This window comes from Rhinolophus sinicus, linkage group LG06 (assembly GCF_036562045.2).
Source record: "Rhinolophus sinicus isolate RSC01 linkage group LG06, ASM3656204v1, whole genome shotgun sequence".
Taxonomy (NCBI): domain Eukaryota; kingdom Metazoa; phylum Chordata; class Mammalia; order Chiroptera; family Rhinolophidae; genus Rhinolophus; species Rhinolophus sinicus.
The window spans coordinates 24,028,018-24,054,772 of record NC_133756.1 but is presented as its reverse complement, the minus strand read 5'-3'; the positions used below and the strand labels follow the sequence as shown (position 1 = coordinate 24,054,772).

Here is a 26,755-nt window from a genome sequence, read left to right as displayed (position 1 = left end):
AACAGTTGAGAAGCTTTTGCAGTAATAGAGGTTATAGTGGCTGTGAAAAACAAGCTTTATTGAATACATCAGTTGTGGTTATATTTTTGAGTCGATCATTGTACTAGTACCAAGATCACTGAACTCAAACCAGTTAGAAGGAGAACTAGCCAAACACTGTACTGGGTATCTTTTTTTGGCTAAGCAAGGAGTCTAATTCTGAGTGAACCAGGAGGGTTGTAGGTATCATAAGAAATCATTGCGATAGAAATATGTATGGTCCCTTTATAAGTATGTAAGAATCTTATAGAAATTTTAAGTTATTGATAACATTTATTACTAATTAAATTACTTACAGAAAATTTCCTGTGAAAGATATAGAAGTCTTTAATATCCTGCCTTTTTTTCTTTTCTCTTTTTTGAAGTTTGGTTGTAAATGTCATGCAGAGGGACTCCATCCCATCAGAAGTCGACTATGAAACAAGGCAGGGAGTTTATTCGATCTGTCTACAACTCGCAAGGTATGTTAATATATTGCATTAGTCTCACAAGGCAATGCTGACTTTACTATTCTCACCAATCCCATCATTTTAAATAGTATCAAATGAGCTTGAATAAGTCTACCTTTATCTTTTTAAGATTTTTACTTGTCGGACAAACAATGCCCACATTATTAGATGAAGACCTCACCAAGGATGGCATAGAAGCACTTTCTTCTCGCCCATTCCGAAATGTCAGCCGGCAGACCAGCAGGCAGATGTCCTTATGTGGTACCCCAGAAAAGTCATCCTACCGACAGTTATCAGTGTCTGATAGGTCTTCTATTAGGGTTGAGGAAATCATCCCTGCTGCACGAGTTGCAATACAAGTAAGTGGTTTGTGTATTCAAGAATTACTAAGTACCTCCCATTTAGAAGGCACTGGTTGCAGGAAGGGGCCGTGAGGATATAAAAATGATTCACATGAATATTGCCTTCAAGGAACTTAGGTGAGTCAGAATGAGACCACTAGTGCAGACAAAAAAACTATAATTCAATGTGGAAAATATCAAGTGTTATAAGAGAACTACAAAAGGCAAACATTCTACGGGCCTTCAGAGGAAGTGGAATAATTACCTTCACTTGTGACTATCATGGATGGTTTCATGCAGGAGGTGGCATTTGAGGTCGCCCTTGAAGAACAACAGATAGGGATTAGATATACAGAGATAAGTATGGAGAGTTGGAGAGAGGAGAGTTGTTCAAGAAAAAGGGAGGGCGTGAGCAATTAGAGAAAACCAAAGCCTATGGAGGTCACATGGTAATTCGTCCAGGCCAAAATACAATGTGGGGCAGACGGGAAACAGTAGAAACCAAATTGGTGGCAGATAACTTAAAGCCAGAGCATGGAGATCAGAGTCTTTGTTTTACAAGTAGCAAAGAGCTATTGAGAGTCTTGGAATAATAGTACAGAAGCATATAAAAAGCCATCCTTCTGGATGACCTTGGAGAAAAGAGTCTCACAAAACTGAGACCAGTAGGAAAGTTATAGAAGTCAATGAGATGTGTTCCAATACTAGGGGTACGTTTTCTCATAACACTCTTTCCATACTTCTGTAGACAATGGAAGTAAATGACTTCACTTCTACTGTGGCTTGTTTCATGAGACTGTCATGGGCTGCAGCTGCAGGACGACTTGACCTCGTTGGGAGTAGCCAGCCAATTAAAGAAAGTAATTCTCTCTTTCCTGCTGGAATTCGAAACAGACTCAGCAGTTCAGGTACTGATTAGAATGCCTAAGGTAATTAGAGCATTGGGCAAGAAATATTATAGCTGTAAGAATTGTCTGTGTATACGTTGCTCAGAGTCACAAAAGGAAGAAGCCTTTTCTCTTGCTTTTGAGCATGAATTCATCATGCTATACACTTAAGATCTGTGCACATTACTGTATGTATGTCATGCTTCAGAAATAAAAAGCTTTTATAAACACATAGTGAGAAAATCAAATCAGAATTTTTAGCTTGCTGAGTGTAAACTGTTATGAGACCAATAACTGTGGCTATAATTAAAATTCATCTAGAATTCCTACTTGGAAAAGTCATTTTCTTGGTTTGGCCATGTATTTTCTATTAGGCCTTTACAAGTAGCTTTACTTTTCAGCTTCATTTGCTTTCCCTGCTCAATCTATGTGTATGTATATACCTCAATAATAAAGAAGTTATCCAAATATATGACATGCATAAAGCACAGACATGTTAAATGTACAGAATTGTTACATATGTGTAACCACATCTAGATCAAGATAAGGAACATTTCTAATAGCCTAAGAAGACTATCATATGCCTCCAAAATTTCACTGTTCTTCTGTCACGCGAAATTAGTTTGCCTCATGAACCTTTTGAGTGCCTCCAAGTATATTTTAAGTACAAAGCAGTCGAGGTCAAATAAAGTGATTGTCCCTTGTTCCTTCCTAAAGTGTCTTGAACTATTTAATTTCACTTGAGATGCTAGAATGCATTACAAGGGTGTTAGAATATCTTGCTGGTCCTGTGGGGTCTGCAGTAACCTTCTTCTTGCCTGTTTCCAGGAAGCAATTGCAGCTCTGGAAGTGAAGGAGACCCGGTCGCCCTGCATGCTGGCATCTGTGTGCGGCAGCAGTCTGTGTCCACCAAAGACTCACTTATTGCAGGGGAGGCTTTGTCTCTTCTCGTTACCTGCCTGCAACTCCGGAGCCAGCAACTGGGTATGCAGCAGGCTTGCTTGTGATCCATCTCTGTTAGGGAAAGGCCAGGTTTCTGTTGGGACATATTTACATTCCTTCATCGATAAGGTCATATTAATAGAAATGAAAAAAAGGGAAAAGTTGCCATGTGGAGTAGGTAAGAACAGTGCTACAATAATTAAATTCTGAATGAATATACTCGTATATTGAGCACCTTCTGTATACAAGGGTTCACAGTAGGTATTATAAAGGCAGTATGTCTGCCCTCTAGAAGTTTACTATCTAGTTGAGGAATTACAATAACTCAAATTTATAGTTCCTAAAGTATTGAATTAGAATTCTATATCAATTGCTAAACTGATGATGACTCCACTGTTAAAATTATGAAGCTTAAGATTTACCCTTTTATCTTTATTGTTGGCTTCAGCAAACGGGGGCTATTATTAATCATGCTTTTAATATTAGGACACCCCAGGGCTCCGTCCCTCGTCACTGTTTTGTCTCTGTCTACACTCATTGGTCTCAGCGATCTCATCTGCTCTCACAGCCTTAAATTCCCTCTATGTGCTACTGGTAACACCTAAATTTGGATCTACAGCCTGGACTACTCCCCTGACATCTCCACTTGGATGTCAATCAAATAGACTTCTCAAACTTCATGTGCCTAGAACTGAACTACGGATCTGGCCCGTGTCACCCGAGAGTTTTCCCAACTTAATTATTAGAAGTTTTGCTCCGGCGGAAAACCTCGGAGTCATCCTCGATTTCCTTTTTTTATACCCCACTTGTAATCTGTCAGCACATCCTCCTTCAAACCATATCTAGATTCTACCCCTTCACTGTTATTACCCTCTGATCTGCCATCATCTCTTACTTGGATTATAGCAAGTGCCCTAACTAATCTCCCTGTTTCTACCCTTGTAGTTTATTCTCCACACAGTAACCAGAGTGCACCTTCTTAAATGTAAGTCAGATCCTATCACTCCCCTGTTTAAAACCTTGCAGTGGCTTCTCAGTTCACGCTGAGTAAAAGTCAAATCTCTGCTGAGGCCTTCAAGGCCCGACACAATCTACCCCCTTGATATGAGTACCTCTGTGCCTTCACCTTCTCCTCCTCTCCTGCTCAGTCACTGTGCTTCAGCCACCCTGGTCTCCTTGCTATTCCCCGATATGCCAGGCACATTCCTGCCCCAGGGCCCTTGCACTGGCTGCTCCCTTTTCCTGGTATGTCCTGCCCCCATCTATCTACATGGCTCTCTTGTCCTCATTTCCTACAAGTCTTTCTTAATGTCACCTTCTGAGTGAGACATTCTCTGACCACCTTTTTAAAGAAAACAACACTCCCCCACCCCGGCACTACCTAAACCCCTCACCTTATTTTTTGCTATATCAGTTATCACTTAATAGCATACAATGTAATTTGTTTACTGTCATGTTTATTGTCATCATCCCCTCTGCAATTAGACAGTAAGCTCCATAAGACAGACACTTTTGTGCATTCTGTTCCTTTCTAAATCTCCAGCACCCAAACACTGCCCACTGCATAGTAAGTCCTCAGTAAATTTTTATTCGGTAATGAAGTCTTAACAGCTTCACTTTCAAAATTGTACCAACACATAGGAGTTCTATTCTTCATTGTTGTGTTACCAGTTCAGGCTGCCTGTTATGTAGAGTCAGTGATCATTGCGTGTTTAGTGTAACTTCTAAATTCACTATATAAGATAAATCAAGATAAACATATAGAAAAAGTTAGACAATTATGGCACATCAAAATAGTATTCAGAATTATTTACTTGGAGCAAGAGTGCCTTTGAAAGTTTATATGTGAGAAGTGTAAGTCATGAAATGCTTTTGGACATATGCCATACTCTTAGTTCAATTTTCCTACAATTGTTTAATTTTAGAGATATTTTGAAATAAAGATGGAAAAAATCATAACTTCCCTTTTCAAGCTTTTTTATCATTTGTAAGCTTGTGGTAGGGTCTATTTTATAGTTCACAAGTATTGATAGTTTATCACGGCAGGACATAATTTATTCTGTAACTGGTATGTGCGAGGCATTGTGCCAAAATGTGGAGGTACAAAGATGACCAGACATGGTCCTACTCTTGAGCACCTTAGAAACTCCCAGACGTGGAGTCAGTTGTCGAAGGTCCTGAATTCAATTCCATGTAAAAGAAGAGGTGAATTCCTGCTATCGTTAAGCTTAAGAAATTACTGAAAATTTTTGAAATTTTAAAAATGCATTTTCTAACTTAATTCCTCCCCATACACCCCCAATTCTCTTTATTCTTATCATTAGCATCTTTCTATAACTTGCCCTGTGTTGCTGATTTTATCATTGATATTCTGCTTGGATCACCAAGTTCTGAGGTAAGGATTGTTTACATTACTTTATGAAAAACCCCTTTGGTCCTATTCTGTCGTGGGCTCTCTGGATACCTGTGACATTGTGGAGAGTACAGAAGGAATGACATTCAGTCCTCTCGGAGCCATACACAGGGGCTGCCGACCACTCTGAATCAAAGTGGCCATTTGGACTCTCTGCCCTGCTTTCTATTCCATATTCCACCAGAAGTTAAGAGACGAGTGCTACAATTAATTTGTGTTTATAACCAATAAAATGTTAGAGCCAGTGTTCAACATCCATAGCTGGCAAAGGGCAGCTGGCATTAGCATCAGCATGTTGGTCAAAATCATGAAAGACCAACTTCAAGCCATGAACTTTCATTAGATTTTATCACTCTGATTTTCTTACATGAACTTGAAAATAACTTTGAAACACTCAAAGATTTTTCTTATTTTCATTTATATTAAATGATTTGATTAGATTTAGGAAATCTACAGACCACACTTGTTTTTAATTAGCCCTAATTTATTCAGTGTAACTACCATTAATGACTGAAACACTCACCCTTATAATATCCTTCAAAGTATAGACTTCAAAGGAAAATCAATTTTGAAGAAATCTCTAAGTGTTGGTTGATGTTCATTTTTTGCCACTAATGATGTAATTTCAGATTCGCCGTGTTGCCTGTGATCAACTGTATACTCTTAGTCAGACAGATACTTCAGCTTATCCAGATGTACAGAAGCCGAATCAATTTCTCCTAGGTGTGATTCTCACAGCTCAGCTGCCTCTCTGGTCCCCAACTAGTATTATGAGAGGAGTCAATCAGAGGTACGTAATAAAGATGGAAAAGCTCACGTGGTACAGAAAGAGAATAATGATTTGTATACTGTTCCCTAAAGTCCTCTGTGCATTATCAAGTTGACAGAAGAATTTCACCTCTCCTCTTCCAACATTTGTGTCCTGAAAGAGGTCATTTCGTGTTTCACCCCTTTCAGGACAGGAAAGTTAGAACAATACCAGGCTTTCTTCCCTTCAGTCACCCCCAACTCCCACCACCACCCCACCTGGTCTGCCTACCCAAAAGAGAAAGAGGAGCTCACCTGGTTGGTGAGAGCCTGACATTATTCCAGATCACTGTGTAGAGGTCACCTGCTCATGTCCTCTTGTTCTTGTACGTCACTTCCTCACCTCAGCATACTTCATAACTCCACATCTGGATGTCGCTGTGGTATCCATCTAGCATTCTTTCTTGGTTTTATACATGCCTCGGCATGTAAGAAGGCTTGTGATCCAGGCTCAGAGAATGACTTAAGTAAATCCATTCTGCCTCCCCATCTCATCTTTGTGTGCTAGCCTTCTTGCATGGGTGCCCCAGGCCAGACTGAGATTGGGAGATCACACCCCGACCTCAAGTGTAAGCCACTTTCTCCAACTTACTGCTCTCAGGGAGCTCCTGCTGTAGGGTTTATAAGGTACCACAGAAATCTGTGAAATTTATATCCACTTTGCTTATTTATATACTTTATAAATTAGAGCCCTTGAAGGGAAGAAATGTTAAAGCTAGTCCAAACCCCTAACATATAAGCATCCAAATTTGGTTGTTTTGTTTTAATGTGGTGAAATACGCGTAACAAAATTTAACATTTTAACCGTTGTTAAGTGTATAGTCAGTAGTATTAAGTATATTCACATTGTCGTGCAACCGTCTTCACCATCCATCTTTAGAATTTTTTCATCATCTTAAACTGAAACTCTATACCCATTAAGAAGTCATTAAATAAAAAAACATAAAATTCAACCCCATAAAAATTAAAATTTTCTATGTGGAAAAAAATAATATAAAATCAGTTAACACACTGTCTAAATAGATTTGTAACATGTGACAGCAAGCTAATTTTGTTTATATATATATATATATATATATAGAGAGAGAGAGAGAGAGAGAGAGAGAGCGATATATAGATATATATACACACACACACATCTAAAACTCATAAATCATTAAACAATGGGTTTTTTTTAGATTTGTTAGACTTTTTTTTTTACTGTGGCAAAATATACATAACATAAACTTTACCATTTTAACCATTTTAAGTATATAATTCATTAAGTACATACACATTATTGTGCCACCATCACCACTGTCCATTTCCAGAACTTTTTCATCATCCCAAACTGAGACTGTGCCCACTAAACAATAACTCCATTCTCCCCACCTCTCAACCCCTGGCAACCACCATTCTACTTTCTCTATGAATTTGATTATTCTAGGTACTCCATATAAGTGGAATCATACAATATGTGTCCTTTTGTGTCTAGCTTATTTCACTTAGCATATGTTTTCAAGATTCATCCATGATGTAACATGTGTCAGGGTTTCATTTCTGTTTGAGACTGAATAATATTTTCTTGTATATGTCGTATTTTGTTTATCCATTTATCTGTAGATGGACATTTGGCTTGTTTCCACCTTTTGGCTATTATGAATAATGCTGCTATGAACATAGGTATACAAATATCAATTTTAGTTCCTGCTTTCAGTTCTTTGGGGTATGTGCTCAGAAGTGGAAATACTAGATCATGTGGTAATTCTCTATTTGATTTCTTGAAACCATATTTGTTTTCCACAATGGCTGTACCATTTTACTTTCCCACCAGCATTGCATAAGGGTTTCATATTCTCCACATCCTTGCTAACATTTGTTGGTTTCTGTTTGTTTTTTGTATTTGTATGTTTTTGATAGTAACCAGCCTAATGGGTGTGAAGTGGCATCTTGTTGTGGTTTTATTTGCATTTCCCTAATGATTAATAATGTTGAGTATCTCATTATGTGCTTATTGGCCATTTGTATATCTTCTTTGGAGAAATGTCTATTCAAGTCCTTTTCCCATTTTTATATTAAGTTGTCTGGGGGTTTTTTTGTTGTTGTTGGGTTATAGGAGTTCTTTATTCTAAATATTAATCCTTTATTGGATACGTGATTTGCAAAATTTTCTCCCATTCTGTGGGGTTTCTTTCACTTTCTTGATAGTGTCCTGTGATACACAAAAGTTTTTAATTTTAATGAAGTCCAGTTTATGTTTTTTTCTTTTGTTGCCTGTGCTTTTGGTGTTATATCCAAAAAATCATTCCCAAATCCAATGTCATGAAGTTTTTACCCTGTGTTTTCTTCTAAGGTTTTTACATTTTAGCTCTTAAATTTAGGTCTTTGGTCCATTTAAAGTTTTGTATATGATGTAAAGTAAGGGTTTAACGTCATTCTTTTTTGTGTAAATATCCAATTGTCCCAGTATTATTTAAAAAAACAAAGAAAAAGACTGTTCTTCCCCGATTGAATGACTTTGACACCCCTATTGAAAATAATTTTTTAAATATTTATATATTCATTTATTTGCTCTTTTTTTCTGCCCCGTTGACTTGTATGGCTGTCTTTATCCCAGTACCACACTGTTTTGATTACTGTAGCATTTTAGTAAGTTTGAAATCAGGAAGTATGAGTCCTCCAGCTTTGTTGTTTCTCACGATTGTTTAGGCTGCTTGGGGATCCCGTTGAGTATCCATATGAATTTCAGGATGGGTTTTTCTATTTTTGCAAAAAAATTGGGATTTTAAGGGGGATTACATTGACTCTGTAGATCACTTGTGTATTATCAGTGTCTTACCAAGATTTAGTCTTCCAGTACATGAACATGAGATAGCTTTCCATGTATTTATGTCTTTTTAAATTTCTTTCAGCATTGTTTATAGTTATCACTGGACAAGGCTTTTGCTTCCTTGGTTAAGTTAGTTCCTAAGTTCCTATTTTATTCTTTTTGATGCTATTGTAAATGGAATTGTTTTCTTACTTTCTCAAACTGTAGTGTATAGAAACGAAATTGTATTTTGTGTATTGGTTTTGTATCCTGCAATCTTGCTGAATTTACTTAGTAGTTCTAACAGGTTTTGTGTGTATGTATGTGTATGTGTGGATTCTTCAGCGTTTTCCACATGTAAGATCATGTCATCTGCCAGCAGAGATAATTTTACTCCATCGTTTCCAATGTGGATGTATTTCATTTGTTTTTCTTGACTAATTACTCTGTCTAGAACTTCCAATACTGTGTAAAATAGAAGTAGTAAAAGCAATGCATCCTTGTTCCTCATTTTAGGGGGAAACTTTTCAGTCTTTCACCATTGAGTATGATGTTAGCTGTAGGTTTTTTCTAGATGGCCTTCATTATGCTGAGATAGTTTTCTTATGTTCCTGGTTTGTTCAGTGTGTTTTTCATTAAAGCGCATTAAATTTTGTCATTTTTTTTCTGTATCAATGAGGTGATCATTGGGGTTTTTTTTCCTTCATTTGGTTAATGTAGTATATCATATAGATTGATTTTTTTCATATTTTGAACCATCCTTGAATTACAGGTATCAGTCCCATTCATTCATGATATACAGTCCTTTAAATATACTGCTAAATTAGGTTTGCTAGTACTTTGTTGAGGATTTTTACATCAGTATTTATGAGGTATATTGGTCTGTAGTTTCCTTGTAGTTCTTTGTTGGGCTTTGGTATCAGTTAATGCTGGCCTCATAGAATGAGTGTTAACCTTCTCATCATTTTTTTAGAAAGAGTTTGAGAAGGGTTGGTATTGATTTAAATGTTTGGCACATTTCACAAATGAGGCCATCCAGTCCAGAGCTTTTCTTTGTTGGGAGGTTTTTGATTACTGATTTAATTTCCTTACTAGTGATAGATCTATTCAGATTTTCTGTTTTTTTCTGATTCAGTCTTGGTAAATGTTACATTTCTAGGACTTTTTCTATTTCATCTAGGTTATCAGATGTATAATTGCTCACAGTACTGTCTTTATAATCCGTTCTACAAAATTGGTAGTAATGTCCTCATTTTCTTTTCTAATTTTAATAATTTGAGTCTTCTTTTTTTCTTAGTCATATAATTGTTCATTTCAAAGACTTAACTTGTGGTTTTGTTGATTTTGTGACTGTTTTTCTATTGTGTATTTGTGTAATCTTTATTATTTCTTCACTTTTACTAGCTTTGGATTTAGTTTGTTCTTTTTCTAGTTCTTTAAAGTACAGAGTTAGGTTGTTGATTTGAGATTGTTCTTTTCAATGAAAGCATTTACAGGTCTAAATTTTCCTCTTAACACTGTTTTCGAAAGCTGTATTCCATAACTTTTGGTATGTTTTTGTTTTCATTTGTCACAAGATTTTCTAATTTCCCTTGTGATTTCTTCTCACATCCATCTCTGGCTTTTTTTAATATATATATTTTCTAGTTATAAGATATATAATCATCAGAATGTCCTTGAGTTGAGTTATATTTTTATAGATTTCCAAGTCTTCATGACAGGATTAAGTGTGTGTATCAACCTTTGTTATGTTCTCATGCACTCTTTCACATATGGAGATTCCTGGCCCACATATCTAAGTCTCAACTTAAATATTATTTTGAAGCATTTAACGTTCTATTTTAACAATCTAAATTTATAAATAAGGGAGAAGTCAGGATTTTGGTTTCTGAGATAAGATCACTGTGATTTTTAAAAGTTAAAAATTTAGCCAAAACTTACAATTATGTTACAGTTGACCATCAAGATTTAACCTGAATTAGATGTTAACTGTGTATTACTGGTAATGAAAAGTAATATTTTAGTGGTGTAAAACCAAATTTCAGAAAATGATTTTTTTCCTGGTAAAGACATCTGGATTAAAAGCTACAGAAATTTTTTTGCCCTTGTACATTTTTACTTTAGAATCCCAACTTTTCCTAGTTAAAATTTTCCTAAAATCAGATGATCCTTTTATTGTCTTGTAAAATCAGTGACTCTAGTTGTAATATACCGTGTTTCCCCGAAAATAAGACCTAGCCAGACAATCAGCTCCAATGCGTCTTTTGAAGCAAAAATTAATATAAGACCCGGTATTATATTATATTATATTATATTATATTATATTATATTATATTATATTATATTATTATATATTACATTATATTATACTGTGTTATATTATATTATATTCCCAGTCTTATAGTAAAATAAGACTGGGTCTTATATTAATTTTTGCTCCAAAAGACACACTAGAACTGATTGTCCACTTAGGTATTATTTTCGGGGAAACAGGGTATAAGCCATTTTTTAAAACATAAGTTATTGTGCTTAAACTTTGTATGTTTTTATAATTTGGAAAATTGTGTTTCACAACTTTTTTGATGCCCAAGTTTAGCATGTACTAAACTTTTTCCCTGATAGTAATAGTAGTGATGATAATAGCAGTTACCATGGACTGACTGTGTGCCATACAGCGTGTTAAATTCTTTGCATAGATTTATCATTTAAGTCTCACAATGGCCAAATGTGTTTGGCAGTTTTATTATCCCTACTTTTTTCAATAATCATAAATCTTGGTTTAGTACCTATTCTCATCATCAGTGCATTCTTGAGCCTTTTATGTATGTTTCTGTGTATATGTGCATTTTTATTTCTAATGCCCTAATAAGCATCTTCGAAATTAGAAAACCGAAGGAACTGAAATCGTCCCTGAACATCCAGCTACAAGTAGTAGAGCTAGGATTAAAACCAAGGTCCACCTGACATTAAAACCTGTGCTCTTCACTACTATAATTACAGAAAAAACTTCACTGATCATCTTAAATAAAAGAATTGACTTTTCTCTTTCTTTACTTTGCTTTATTTTTCTTCTTAGCGCTTATCACCAGTTGACATATGTATGTATTGTTTTATTTGTTGTCTGTCCCCTTTGTTCTCTGTTCCTCTAAAACATGTACAAGCATAGTCCTCAGTAACTATTGGTTGATTTTTGAATGAATGAATGTAATTGGTGCATTATATATGCAATCAGTATGTACGTCATTACAAACTGTAATAGATTTAGTAAGTTTCCTCTATTTACACTATTATTCCTATACTTTATCTGTACTAATAAAATCATTAGTATACCTCTTGCTAAAATATTGAACTCGTATTAATGTAAAAGCAGTTATTTTATGCTTAGGAAAATGCTCTTATTCAGTTGTTTTGTGAACTTCTTAATATAAGGAAAATGCTTTTTATTTTCAAATCAGCCTCTCTTTTAATAACTGAAATCTATCCTTTTTTAGACTATTATCTCAATGTATGGAGTATTTTGACCTGAGGTGCCAGTTATTAGATGATCTGACAAGTAAGTAAATGTCTAACTTTGATTTGTGTAGGGGGAAGGGGTGAGAAGGAGTAGAAAGAAAGCCAAATGGACATTTCTAAGTCTGACTTAATGTATCTCAGCTACAAGTGAGATTATAATTATTATTTGAAGTTGAATTTTATTTTCCTGAAAATAGCATGTAAACCCATGTGCCAGTTATCTGTTTTCCTGTTATATACCCAACTATTAATGTGTTGAGATTTATTGATTTTAGAAGTTGTCAAAGGCTCATGTATCATTACACTGATACAGAACTATCAGGAAGAGTCTCTCTAGTATAGTCAATTCTGACAATTTTAAAGGTTGATCATTAAAGGAAAGAGGGAATTTCTATTGAGGTATTTTGATAGTAGTACAAGTGAGTGATAGAAGTCAGTTAGTTAGTGTTAGATGATTGAAATATTGTTAGAAATTCTGTTGTTAAAGTGTTTAGATTTTAATCATCTGTACTTTCTCTTATATAATGCAAATGTATGTTGTAGTGCTCTGTGTAAATTTTAGTTGTTCAAGAGTTTGTTAGTTTATTTCCCACCCTTTATCCAAAAGATTTGCTTTCGCTTACGAGGAAATAAATAAAATAAAAATGAGAATCAACAAAAATATTAATTGGAAAAGAACGTGAAGGCCAGAAGGGGGAAAAAATGCCTTGCATATATGTGGGCTATAAAGCTGCCCACAGTCAGAATTTGGATGTGAGATTTTTGGAGGACAGACATATAAAGGAAACAGTGTATGGTTGGTTGTTCTCAGTACCCTAGAAGAAGAAACAGAATGGTTTCTCAAAAGAAGCAAATATTTTTGCCAGCACTTAGACCTAAAAGAAACTTCATCCAAAGGTCCAGATATAATGGACACATGAAGACACAGTGACGAGTAAGCCTCAGCAGCATCTCCAAGGCAAATGCCTGTATCGGTTTCCTAAGTGTCTCCTGAAGGCTGAGGACACAATGCTCTGAGCAGCGCAGTGACATTGGTTTTGCTGGAGCCTAAGATAGCGTAGTCTGAGTGTATGTCCTGACACAAGGATAAGACCTGTTGTGTCTAGAGAAGTGGATGGACTACATGTCCGTCTAACAGTCTAGCCTAATACTGCATTTTCCAACCAGGCTTCCAGGGAAAATTGGGCAGCAGCCAGCAAGGTTTTGCTCTCTGGCTTGGACTTGGAGAGGGTATTCTGCTTTGCTTCTTGAGGACTAGACTTGAGTTGGTATACACATACTTCAGAATGCGTGAACAAGTTATTAATGTAGAGCTTCCCTGTGTCATTGAGTATCAAATGAGGGACCCAGGATCCCTTATTGGGATGTTGAAAACAGGGTGGGAATATGTCTTGAAACAAGCAGTATTTGCCATTTTGGAGTATTTTCTATGTCCCAGTGCCTATGCTAAGTACTTTACACATAGCAACCGACAGTGCAGATGTTAGCTTTGTTTACAAATAAGGAGACAAGGACACACAGTGAGTAAGTGATAGAGACAGGATTCATATCCGGTGCCAGTCCAGCTCTGGCTGACCCTGAAGTATCCCCTTTTTACCTAACCATCCGGGACCCCGCTTACTCGTGGCTGTAGTGCAGTGGCAGTAGAGCACAATCCTCCTCCTCTCCTCCCCAATTCCAATTCCCAATATGAAATCTTGTTTTAATCTTTGGAGGGAAGTGAAATACTTCATACAAAAGGTCAGACTAATTCCCAGAGTTTAGCTCATTGTTTGGAAACCTGCTGCTCTGCTGTTGACCTCTCTCCTTTGCAGAAGTCCACCTCTCTGGGCTTGGGTAACACTGCGGGAGCGCTGGCTCGCCTCACCCCTCCATTCCTTCCTTCTCTAGAAGGGTTTGTTCCTGGGACATCTCCTAACACCCACCAAACCAGGAGCTTCTTTGGAACAAGGATTGTCTCCCTTACCTTTTATCCCCAGCATATTGCACAGTGACCCGCACAGAGGAGGCACTCAACATATGTGTGGTTTATGACCGAGAGTGGGTGAGGAAAGGAATAAATATGCATGAGCTTCACAGTCCTGTGGGCAGCAGCCACAGCCTGCTATTTATTGATGAGGGTTTTTTTGAGATTTGTGAAGTGAAAGATTGGGACTTGACTGCTTACTTTACTCTGACTCTCATGAAGGGAAATCCTTCTTTCTTAGAAATGGATTTTTTTCCTTCTTAGCTTCAGAAATGGATCAGTTAAGAATCAGCCCAGCTACCATGCTCGAGGACGAGATCACTTGGCTGGAGAACTTTGAACCTAATCGCACAGCTGAATGTGAGACCAGTGAAGCAGACAACATCTTATTGGCAGGGCACTTACGGCTCATTAAGACCCTTCTTTCACTCTGCGGGACAGAAAAGGAAATGCTTGGTAATTATTGCTTTATTTTACCATGTGACAGAATACCTCATTCTCAGCTATTGCCATAGTATTGTGTGTAATTGGGAAAATGAAATAGGTGCTCAGTGTTCCATAGAAAATTGACAATAGAAAGTTGTCTGAAATGTTAGTGGCTCACACATTTAAGGTGTATTTTACCTATGTCATTAAACTGCATAGAGAATTTTATAGTGTTCAAAACAGTTGAATCACAGAACTTCTTAATACCAAGTAAAAATTATAATTCAAAGTAGGTTTTTCTCTTTCTGCCATTATATACTTTATAAAATACAATCTGTTGTATATCTTACTTCTTTTAAGGGTAATTTTTATCTGGGGAGGTAGCCCCCAATCACCACCCCTGGATGATGTACATATGAGTCTCCTGGGGTACACATGTAATTTGTAAAAGCATATTCAGTATTATAAGGATAGTCAGAAAACAAATCAAAACATTAATTATCACTTTTATCACACAAACTAAGCTCTATAAAAATTTATTTCTATAAAAATGTTCCTGGAGATACATAGAAAAGAGTGATTCTAAACCAGGGTGAGAAGGGCAAATCATTTTTACTTAAAGAAGGCAAGATTTTAAAATTTTCAAAACCCTTACATGGACTCCCCCATGCCCAAATTAAGAATTAGTTATCCACTGAAACCATTCTGCCTTGTGGTATTCTTGGCATTTGTGTTTCTAAAGTGAAACTTGGACTCCTTTTACTCTTGTAAACTCATACAGGATGGTACCCTCACTTGTCGATCTTTGTATCCTGTCCCCTGACTCTGCCACCCATCCCCACACTTCTGCTCCAAGTGCTTAAAAATGTAGCATCAAATTAAATGGAATGCCCTGCCATTGGGTGGCCTTGGGTGCCTTTGCTGCTCTGGTACGAAAGTGCAAGACAGGGTCTTTGAATTAAAATATGTGTTCATCCTCAACATGAATATTATGCTCTATTCCAGGTTCATCACTCATTAAACCATTGTTAGATGACTTCCTTTTCCGAGCTTCTAGAATTATTTTAAATAGTCATTCTCCAGCTGGCAGTGCCGCCATCAGTCAACAGGACTTTCATCCAAAGTATGGAAAATGCACGTTGTGTTCAGTTTTGGTAAAAATTCTAATTCGAAACTTTAGTCCCAAAAGATTTTCTTAACTTGGAGTTTGTCTTCCATCTTGTGAGTGTGCATAGCTTATAAGATATTATCCACTATATAAAGAAATGCATGTAAAGAGTCCTAGGATAAAGTCTGCCTGGCACATAGTAAGTGCTGAGCAAGTATGCTGGAACCATTCTTATCATCAGAATAGAAGAGTAAGTAATAACATGGTTAACTTGGTCAGTAACAAATTCCAGGATAAACTGAGCTTGTAAAAATTATGTCCAAAGTGAAAGTAAATAGACTCGGAGTCTTGGAGGTTCCTTCTAAGAGAAAAGCGTACATGCTTTAGTGCATGAATCTTGTGATTTGCTGAGTATTGACTGTGTCATTGTTAGTGATTGATTACGGTGGTAATTTTAGAATCGAATTTTGTATCAGTTTCTGTAGGTGGAATTTTGGAAGATCCTTTTGTAATGCTGACCCCACTTGGGTGATGTTTATACTCTTGGAAATAGAAGGAAGCAGCTACCAGCTGCCATTGTATTTGCTCTGAATCTAACTTACTTTGTTCTTTTCTCATGAAAACTAAAGTTAATTGAGTAATCCTGAAGAAACTGAGGATTTCATATTTAACCAGTGAAAAAAATGTCCCCCTACTTTCAGTGGTTAATGAAATATAATAAGCAATATTTTATGAAATCTTAAGAGGTGTCTTATGTATGACTATAGCTCTATTTAGAGAATTCTTATTAGCAAAATCTGTTTTAGGTAATAAACCTTCATTAATCCTCTTAGGGTGTACCTCAGGCTTCCATCCTCACCCCTGCCCCAGTATTGTTCTGGAAGCTTTGGTGCTAGCTCCGTGGGAGTCTTTTATTATTAAAGCAGTAGAAATACATGAGTATTTCAATTTTCAGTGAACAGAAAAAATAAATCTTCAGTTCTACTGAAATTTTTATTGATGAATCCTTCCTTTATATTTATTAAAAGTAATACTTCCATCCACAAGAAGTTGTTTTTTAATCATGTACAATGCCTTGGATGGAAAAAGAAACATTTTGTTTCTTCTATCCCCAGTAGACTGAATGGTGTCCATTTAGCTCAGTGACTCCCAGCCTTTTCCCACCTAAACTAAACCCTAAAGCCAGAAAGAGATTTAAACTACACAGAAGCTCTTTGTACAAGGAATATATTCTTCTATCACACTAACAACAAAAGAACATGTTAATGTTTAGCCTGTGTGTATGGTACCTCCTGTTCTTTACCTATCCTTTGCAACCCAGAAGTCCCGATAAGAAGCAAAGGACAGTGCACACTCTATGGCCAATGTCCTCTGCCTCACACAGTGCTGACGTAGGAGCCCCACAGCCCCCTCTTGAACACAGCTCCAGCGCTCCATACGTGTCTCTCTCAGAGGTTGGATGTCCTCTTTTCTGTGTATCCTTCCTAACCTGTGATCTCAGTATTGCAAGGTTGGCATAGGTGACAGTGAGAAATTACTCTTTATCCCCAAAATGATTTCTGTTAAAGGTGAGCAGTGTAAGAAACCTCTAAGTTTCCTGCAGAATGCTTGCTAGTTATTGTTTGTTGTCATTTCAAACAAATTGGGCAAACTGTGTATTTATCTCCATCTTATCAGCAAAATGGAAAGTTAATTAGTCCTTGAAGAATTTTTTTATCCGCAGGCACGTATAAGATGTTTACAGGCATCTATCCTTATTTGTATAGCTTTCTTTTTCTGCCATTTAGATATTTGAATTTCAGGGTGATATCTACAAAACCCATTATTGCTACCAACTTTAATTGAAAGACAGTTATTCCCATGTTGTGGTTTTGGTAAAATTTTCAGACTCTATTTTTCTATCCTCCATTTTTGCTGATCCATCCCTTAGATAAGAAAACTCCAGAATCATATGTGAAATATTTTGCTACCATGAGGCCAGGAAGATAGCTAGCTCCAAACCATGTTAATCTCCACTATTCATGGCCTCTTCCTGTGTTAAGTAAGCACTGCCCACTAGATTTACTAGAGCTCTGCCTTCAGACCTGACTTAACTTTGTTTGAGGAATTGCAGCTCTGATACTTTCATTTCAAATATTGGTTTAGATTAATGATCAATTTAAGTAGATTATTCACTGTTGAATTGACTTACGGTTTTTGTTTTTAGGTGTAGTACAGTGAATAGCCGATTGGCAGCCTATGAAGTCCTTGTAATGTTGGCTGATAGCTCACCTTCAAATCTCCAAATTATTACAAAAGAACTACTTTCTATGCATCATCAACCTGACCCTGCTCTTACCAAGGAGTTTGATGTAAGTTTCTAGACCCTGCTGCACTTAATTTTTTCAGAATGATCTCTTAAACATACAGTTTTAAAACTATGTTTGCATTATCCTAATCACAGAGAAAGTCTGTATTACTCTTTTGCTTATTGTGTTGACATACTCAAATCAACTATAATCTACAGTGTATTATACTAGTACACTGTAGTATCTTACTAAATGGTATCCTTTTAATTAATTAAAGGGGAGACCTTTTCAAGTTGGTTGGTAATTACTGTCAATGAAAAGTAGCATTTCAACCATTTTTTTGTTTTGTTTTGTTTTTACTAAGTTTATACTTGCCACAGTGCAAACTCAAACATTGGCTCTGTCACAGTCAGGGTTTCCAGGTGGGAATTCCCGCCTGTTCTCAGGAATTTTTTTCGCTTTCCCATTACTGAATCCCAAGAAAAGCTGGTAGAGAAATCGGGAAAATCAGCTCCTTGAACCCACGTGTTTGGTAGTATTGGCCTTGGCTGTCCAGCTGGTTAGGATTCTTCATAGTAAACACTTCATAGAACCCTGTTGTTTTTTTTGTGTTGTTTTTTCAGACTTCCACCTCAATTTGTAAATATGTTAGTATATTTACTTGATAAATGCCTGTCTACCTTACCAGATTGTAAGCTCCTTGTGATCAGGGACCAAGTACATTTCTGTTCTCTCTTGTACCTCTGGCACAGTTTTTGGCACATAATAGGCTCTTATTAAATATTTATTGAGTGATAATCAAGTGACTGAATGCATGACTACATAATGAATAAACAAATACATACTATATGCTGAGTACTTCATGAATTAAAAAGAAGCATTGAGATAATAGTCATTTATAATTGTATGAGCATCTGAAGAGGTAATTCATGAACGTAGGTTTTGCTACAATGACTCATAAAACACTGGATGGGTAAATGTGTGAGTATATCCTTTCCGTCTCAGACGTCTCATATAGCTCTGAGGAGGTGTGTTGGTGGCAGAGATACTAATTCTCTCTTTCCTGTTTCTCCCCCTCTCCTTCCTAGTACCTTCCCCCAGTGGACAGCAGGTCCAGTGCAGGGTTTGTGGGGCTGAGGAATGGTGGCGCTACTTGCTACATGAACGCAGTCTTCCAGCAGCTGTATATGCAGCCTGGTCTCCCTGAGGTGATTCCCTTCCTCTTTCCTGTTTCGTGTGCTAAATAATGTGTACATTGCCTGAAAATTGTTCCACATTCATGTAGTGCATTTGGGGGCTTACTAAAACTAGACATACTTAGGGATACTTTAGTGGCTCCTGAAATATGTATAGACAATATTTGTTTATAGTCACACATTTTTATAAATCTACTGAGGTAATAGGCTGCCTGTTTGACAAATGGATTTGACCTAATGTGATTTTTGAACTCCTAAGTTATTCTCAAATTCTATTTCATAAAATTACTAATATTTTTAGTATGTTAGAAATATTTAGGCTCTATCATCAGCACTTTATAATAATATAGTAGTAGCTTGTGATCAAGCAGTAAATAGTTTTGAGACTATTCTATGTGTTATTATGTCACACTTACCTCTTACAGAGATCCTAGTGTTACTAGTTCCAGGTTTTCATAATCCAGCAGAGGCTCAAAGATAATTTGCTCATGATTACACCAGCTGAAAAATACTGACGCTAAACAGACGCAGTTACAGTTGTATTTAAACATACATAGCATTCTAAAAGAACAATATGTATACTCAGTGCATGTACATCAAAGTGTGCTGTAAAGCAGGTACATATTTCTAACTTAATACTTTTTGTTTCTTTTTAGGCATTACTTTCAGTGGATGATGACATGGACAATCCGGATGACAGTGTATTCTATCAAGTGCAGTCTCTCTTTGGGCATTTGATGGAGAGCAAGCTGCAGTATTACGTACCTGAGAACTTCTGGAAGGTATTTTATTCAGTAACTCTGCAGGTTTAAAGATGTTAGATATTTGGAGTTTGGCTACATTCTTTCTCTAGTGATAATTGTCTCTTGTCTTTAATTCTACACTAATCCCATTGCCAAGAACCTATAAAAAAATTGTTTATACCATTCTTATTGAAATTGGTCCTTGATTTCAAATTATTACAATGTTGAAAATAGTCATTTATAATTTCTAGGGAATTGCTAATCTTAATTATTTTGAATATTTTTCATGATTATTACTTTTGCTATTTGAAATATTTGTTCAGATCATTCCTCTGTACCTATGCCAGTTTCACGAATGCCTCTAAATAAAGAACATTCTTTTTTAACATTGCTTTACTGTGTTTCACAGGAGGAGTAGTACCTTGTGTTTTCCCCTTCATGGCCTTAGGTCTCACCCCGTATGGTTTCATAGACTTGTGATTACAAAGGGACCATGGAAAAGCATAGATGGCAGAACATAACGCTCATCTTACTTCAGTAAAAACTTCTACATCCTAATAGCAGACTTGGTTTTTAGAAAGATGAAGTGCTCCTTCACATTCTTTTTCTACTATATTCAGAAATTGCTACTTTTCCTTTACCAACATATTTAATTCTTGTTACATAGATTTTCAAGATGTGGAACAAAGAACTTTATGTGAGAGAACAACAGGACGCGTATGAGTTCTTCACTAGTCTCATTGATCAGATGGATGAATATCTTAAGGTAGAAAAAGTTTCATTTTCGCTCTAACCCAAACCCATCAGACTCTGTAGTATGAGAACAGTGGTTTCGCATTTGGGATCACTGTAAAACTGACTAGTTAGAAACTGATCATCTTCAATACCATAGGTATATATCATTTCTTCTGGGTTTGAACATCAAAATAAATGCAGATCTCTAAAATTAAAGATTTCTTAATTCATCTAATCCTTGATAAAGTATGTAATTATTAGTCTGTACTCCATAATAACAACCATTTGTATCTACATACTCTCACTTATATGCGTTGAAGTAACCTGGCCTGTAATCACTGATAAGTAAGGGCTGTAATCACTGATAAACTGACGGCCCCGTGCAGAGCAGTCTTGCTTTGTCAAAGAGGACAAAAGGAACAGATTAAAAAGATGTAATGTTTAAATCCAAAGCTTTCTACCTCTACACAGTAAAACATGTGACAAACTACCTAAATGGTATTGCCTTCTAAGTTACAGACAGCCTCCCATCACAGACAACATGTGCCTCTCCTCTCATCAGTAGGTACAATGTATCCACTTCTTTTTTAAAATAACTTATATAATATCATTTCTACAAGAAAAAAGAGAAAAGATTATGGAGAGTCGCTACTAACTTGGTAATTGTAGCATGAGGAGAGGGATTCAGAATTATCACAGAGAAGGCTGTCATTGTGATCAGCTGTGACTGACGCTTTCTCCTCTTCTGGTTATTTGCATTACTCTGACAGTGAGTCTAAGGGGTTATCATCCTTCCATTATTTCCCAGGTTAAACTACCAAAATGACTCATTTTATTTTGGTGGTGAAATTGACATCTGTGCTTTAGCATGGGTCTAAATAAAACTCTGTATTAAACAACCTATAAATTCTAGGGAGATCAACTAAAATTTAAACTTTTTATTCCAACAGAAATTGGGGAGAGACCAAATTTTTAAGAATACTTTTCAGGGCATCTATTCTGATCAGAAGATCTGTAAAGACTGTCCTCACAGGTTAGTGAAGATACCAGTGATATAAACAAACAATTATCATTATTGTTAAATGATTCTTCTAGTCAGCTGTGAATTTTGTGTTTGTTGAGAGACTTACACCTACAGATATATCAGTGGATCTATAAATGTTTATTGAAATACATTTTTTTGCTTTCAATTTCTAAAATTTGTTGAAATTCATCATTTTAAGCAACTCTGAATTGTCAAAAGTTGGTATTTTTATTTGGTTGTGTACTTTTTAAAAGATGAAGAAAGGTATTGTTAATTTCACTGGTTGTGAATATTGTTCTCTGTTAATCTTGGGTATTGTGATAATTTCAAAGTTTTTAAATTTCATTGTTGATCATTGTTTTTTCATTATTTCCTAATCAGATATGAACGAGAGGAAGCTTTCATGGCTCTCAATCTAGGAGTTACTTCTTGTCAGAGTTTGGAAATTTCTTTGGACCAGTTTGTTAGAGGAGAAGTTCTAGAGGGAAGTAATGCATATTACTGTGAAAAGTGCAAAGAAAAGGTATTACATTTGCCCTTGTTAAAAAACAAAATTAATTTGTCATTCATAGCCTTTGTCTTTAGATTTAATGTAAGATCAACACTAAGCTCCTGTTGTTACTTCTGTTAGACTATGTCATTACTTATATTCTCGTGGATGGGAAGGCCTCTAGAAATCTATGACCTTTGTATTAATTACATGACTGCTTTATTTTTTCCAAGGAGATAATTTGGTTTTGCTTTTCTTTAGAGAATAACAGTGAAAAGGACATGTATTAAGTCTTTGCCTAGTGTCTTGGTCATTCACCTAATGAGATTTGGATTTGACTGGGAGAGTGGACGCTCCATTAAATACGATGAACAGATAAGGGTAATTTCTTTTTCCTAAAAGTTCTATAATTATTACTACCTTAGTCCCTTCTCACTGTTTCCTTTTCATATTTTCCGATTTCATTTAAACTATGAAAGGCTATGATGTCAGCATTCTGAGGAGTTCGCAGCCCGTTGTCTTAAGCAGCTATTACTTGTGGAACTATATAGTGTTACCAGTAAACAATAACCCTCCTTTCTAGAAGGCATGCTAGTGTTAGCTGTGACATAAAATGCTTTCCTTAATGTTCAAACAAGAGGTTTCTTATACTTTCCCAGACTTGTGAGCCACCCTGAGATTTTGTACTTAAGTTGGAGAGGTGACAGTCCCCGCTTCAATTAATTGGGTATGGCAGTATGTGTTACTGATTCACATCAATGTGTTTTTTTTTGCTTTCAAATAGTTTCCCTGGATGTTAAACATGGAGCCTTACACAGTTTCAGGAATGGCTCGCCAAGATTCATCTGCTGAAGTTGGTGAAAATGGGCGAAGTATGGATCAGGGAGGTGGAGGATCCCCACGAAAAAAAGTTGCCCTCACAGAAAACTATGAACTTGTCGGCGTCATTGTACACAGTGGGCAGGCACACGCGGGCCACTACTATTCCTTTATCAAGGATAGGCGGTAAGGGCTTCTCTCCCCAGACCCTCACTCTGCCCCCCCCCCCAGTAGTCTCTCCTCTGCTCCCCCTGCCCCACCTTATCACCCACACTTATTATGGTGTAAAGAAGCTTTTGCATTGCTCTCTGATCTTATTTCATATTGGATTTTTAAAACTTATTGTAACTGTTTTTACCCCTTCAATTTGAAAAGTTGTTTTAGAAATTAAAATAACTGTTACTAAATTTTTCCTAGGTGTTCTCAAATGTAATCACCTGCTGTATTTGTAGACAATACAAAGAGAGAAATGCTGGGGATGGGGATGTTTGTTTTTTAACCTTAAAATTGTTGTTTCATCTCTGGGCTCTAGGGGATGTGGAAAAGGAAAGTGGTATAAATTTAATGACACAGTTATAGAAGAATTTGACCTAAATGATGAGACCCTGGAGTATGAATGCTTTGGAGGAGAATATAGACCAAAAGTTTATGATCAAAGTAAGTATTTACAAATGGCTATTTTCCATGATTTTTTTTTTAATTTATAATCTTCTATCAAATTGGAAGCAGTATTCTTTGCATAAAAATAGAATGAATTTTATTCTTTTTACATACTGCTGCTCTAGCTATATATAGACCCATGAACTCTGATAGCCAGAGTGAAAATGTGCAAGCTGATTACACAAATTTTTTTAAATAATTCCTTACAACAGCCTAGGGTAAGGGAACAGGGTTGGGAGTAAGTTAAGTGGAAGAAATGAAAATCAAAGAGAAACTAATGAAAGCAAAATTTCAACCTTAAAAAAAGTTCAAAAGAGGTAGTTGGCCACTAAAATTTTCAAATTTCCTTTTCACTTATATAGAGGTTGATTAATTAGAGAAGACATTTCTAGCACCTGTGTTTTTAAAACCATATTTATTACTCAGTGTGGCAAACAAAGGAATCTTTCCAAAACCCCCACCCCCAAGAGACAAAAATATAAGAAAAAATACATCACAAAACCCATCCAGAATTTGCTATTTGAAGAACAAACATTTCACAGAGACCTTAGCATTTCTGAAACCTGATTTTGAAATATTCTGGGGGCATTTTAAAATTTCTCGCTATATTAGATTCACTGTATTTTGATACCATATCATGGTAGTCATGCATCTAATGGTAGTAACCTTTAATGGTTGAATATAGTATCATTGCCAAAATTGACCTAGATTTGGCTGTTCTATCCAGAAATGGGTAAGTGAGGCCAAGTAGAATCACATCCTGTGCCACAGAGATTATTTTGAAACGCTACTTGCCTTTTGATTATATTTAGACTTGCCTAGGAATATTTACCTTCTTGCCTTTACCCTGTTACTGGCAAACTCCCTTACTCCCTGCCCATCTATATCACCTTATGAGTACTTCTGTGCAGTGCTTTAAAAAGACACACAGTTTACTTACATCCTGCATTTAACAAATTTAATAAGTAGTTACTTGCTGAATTTATGGGTCCTTTGTTTTAGATTGTCAAGACAAGAAAACTTTTTGTTTACAAAGACTTCTTTCTTAATGTCTTGTTATAAAGCAAACCCATATACTGATGTTCGCCGAAGATACTGGAATGCCTATATGCTCTTCTACCAAAGAGTATCTGATCAGAACTCCCCAGTGTTACCAAAGAAAAGTCGAGTCAGCGTTGTTCGGCAGGAAGCTGAGGATCTCTCTCTGTGAGTTTCTTTTCTGTGTAATTTGCTGTGCGATTTCAGTAGGTGATATTGTAATCTATACTCTTTGGGATTTAAAGGTAATTCGCTAAGATAAAGAGAGTCTAAAAAGAAAATAAGTCAATCACTCTATCCTTTTCCTTTTATTACTACTTGGTCATTATTTCTTGGCAAGAAGTTATTTTGTATTTAGAAAAAGCCATATAAGTTATTTCATTCTAGAACTGAATTTTTTTTAATCTGAGCATTTATTGAATATACCTTATGTTCAAAGTACAGTGAGTACTATGCCAGCACTGTCAGAAAGTGTTTTTTAATCCTATTCTCTGTGAATTTGCATTTAATATATTGAATCAGGAAAGTATGCAATCTATTTTTAAGTCTAGTACCCTGTTTATGTAGGTATGTAAGGTTATAGCAACAACTGAAACAGCAGCCACTTTATACGAGACAGATAGTTTTCTGATTCTGTCTCTTAGGTCAGCACCATCTTCACCAGAAATTTCACCTCAGTCATCACCTCGGCCCCATAGACCTAACAATGACCGGCTCTCTATTCTAACCAAGCTGGTTAAAAAAGGCGAGAAGAAAGGACTGTTTGTGGAAAAAATGCCTGTTCGAATATACCAGGTAAGAAATGTATAAAAAATTCTAAGGAAGAAATCCGTATAAGTGTCAGACTCTATCTTGCACATCCAGAAGTACTGCCGCCAGCCTTCTTGTGGACTTAGCTATACCTCTAGTGCCACATCGTCTTACCCGCCTTGTGGCATGAATCTTTCACGTACCGCGTCACAGATATGGCTGCAGACTCAAGATTGAGCAGCACCGTCACTGACCTGCTGTGTGACTGTGACAGCTGCAGAGAAACAGGGAAGGGAGTGGGCAGGAAAGGAGCACACTGCTGAAATTAACTTACTGTACTTGGAGAGAAAAATAAGTTAAGGTTCATAACCTGGGGCTAAACTAATATGGTAATGATGACCATTCATTATTGAACACCTATTTTGTGCTGCATGCTTTACACAAATCTCTAATTCTTAAAACACTCATGTGAAGTAGCAGGTTTTATTTCCATTTTCAGATGGAAAAAAAATGAGACTCAGAGAAGCAGAAATGACCTGCCTATGTCACAGAGCCAGGATTTAAATTCAAACTGTCTGACTACCCAGTCCAGACTTTATACATTAATCAAAAGCTGAATAACCAGAACCAGAGAATTTAAGAAAAATGTGGAACCTTTCATTAAGAGAAAGAAAATGAAGCCATCTGGTACAAGGAAAGCGTGGAGTTAGTTGTACTTGAGAAAGGTCTGTCTGTCCCTTCCTAGCCAAAATAATAGGTTAAAATTCAGTTGTCCTTCACATGGTAGTTTTCCTAAATTTCCCAAAAGTGTTTGCTTTAATGAATAATAATTCACCTTTTTACAGCGTCTTATATTTGAAAGGAAGATTTTCTTCTCTCCTTTTTAAAAATTCAAAGTTTGAGAGCGGGTTTCTATAAACCCTTTTTACCTAAGGTGTCACTAAAATGTCTTCCACATGTTAAATGTTTTACCCCTTTTTAAAAAATAATTATTAATTTTCTCTTGTAGATGGTGAGAGATGAAAACCTCAAGTTTATGAAGAATAGAGATGTGTACAGTAGTGATTATTTCAGTTTTGTTTTATCTCTAGCTTCATTGAATGCTGTAAGTGCTAACTGAATTATTACTAAAGAAATAAAGAATTATAGTTAAATATCACTCAGCTAAACATTCAGTGACTCATGCTCACTCTCAATTAACATTTAGATTAGATGGAAAAAGAAAATTTCCACAAATGTGTCACTTATTGGCTGATAATAAAATTCAGGCAGTGTTCAGAATGTATGATGCAGATTGTGAATGGGTGTGGGTTTCCACGTACTGGCTTTTTTA

The 26,755-nt window shown here is 36.2% G+C and overlaps 1 protein-coding gene across 2 annotated transcripts in view; it reads left to right on the top strand.

Moving 5' to 3' along the window:
• The window catches only part of USP24 (ubiquitin specific peptidase 24), a 129,229-nt gene that overhangs the window by 74,819 nt on the left and 27,655 nt on the right, over positions 1-26,755 (top strand). For both annotated transcript variants that reach the window (XM_019742818.2, XM_019742816.2), the window contains exons 33-53: positions 405-500; positions 619-847; positions 1,578-1,737; positions 2,545-2,700; positions 4,983-5,053; positions 5,701-5,861; positions 12,158-12,219; positions 14,410-14,601; positions 15,577-15,694; positions 17,886-18,030; positions 19,056-19,175; positions 19,820-19,945; positions 20,574-20,672; positions 21,592-21,674; positions 22,047-22,188; positions 22,417-22,536; positions 22,940-23,160; positions 23,507-23,631; positions 24,699-24,840; positions 25,317-25,467; positions 26,432-26,527. In XM_019742818.2, the coding sequence (XP_019598377.2) occupies positions 405-500; positions 619-847; positions 1,578-1,737; positions 2,545-2,700; positions 4,983-5,053; positions 5,701-5,861; positions 12,158-12,219; positions 14,410-14,601; positions 15,577-15,694; positions 17,886-18,030; positions 19,056-19,175; positions 19,820-19,945; positions 20,574-20,672; positions 21,592-21,674; positions 22,047-22,188; positions 22,417-22,536; positions 22,940-23,160; positions 23,507-23,631; positions 24,699-24,840; positions 25,317-25,467; positions 26,432-26,527 (2,815 nt within the window). The remainder of the gene's footprint in view (positions 1-404; positions 501-618; positions 848-1,577; positions 1,738-2,544; positions 2,701-4,982; positions 5,054-5,700; positions 5,862-12,157; positions 12,220-14,409; positions 14,602-15,576; positions 15,695-17,885; positions 18,031-19,055; positions 19,176-19,819; positions 19,946-20,573; positions 20,673-21,591; positions 21,675-22,046; positions 22,189-22,416; positions 22,537-22,939; positions 23,161-23,506; positions 23,632-24,698; positions 24,841-25,316; positions 25,468-26,431; positions 26,528-26,755) is intronic.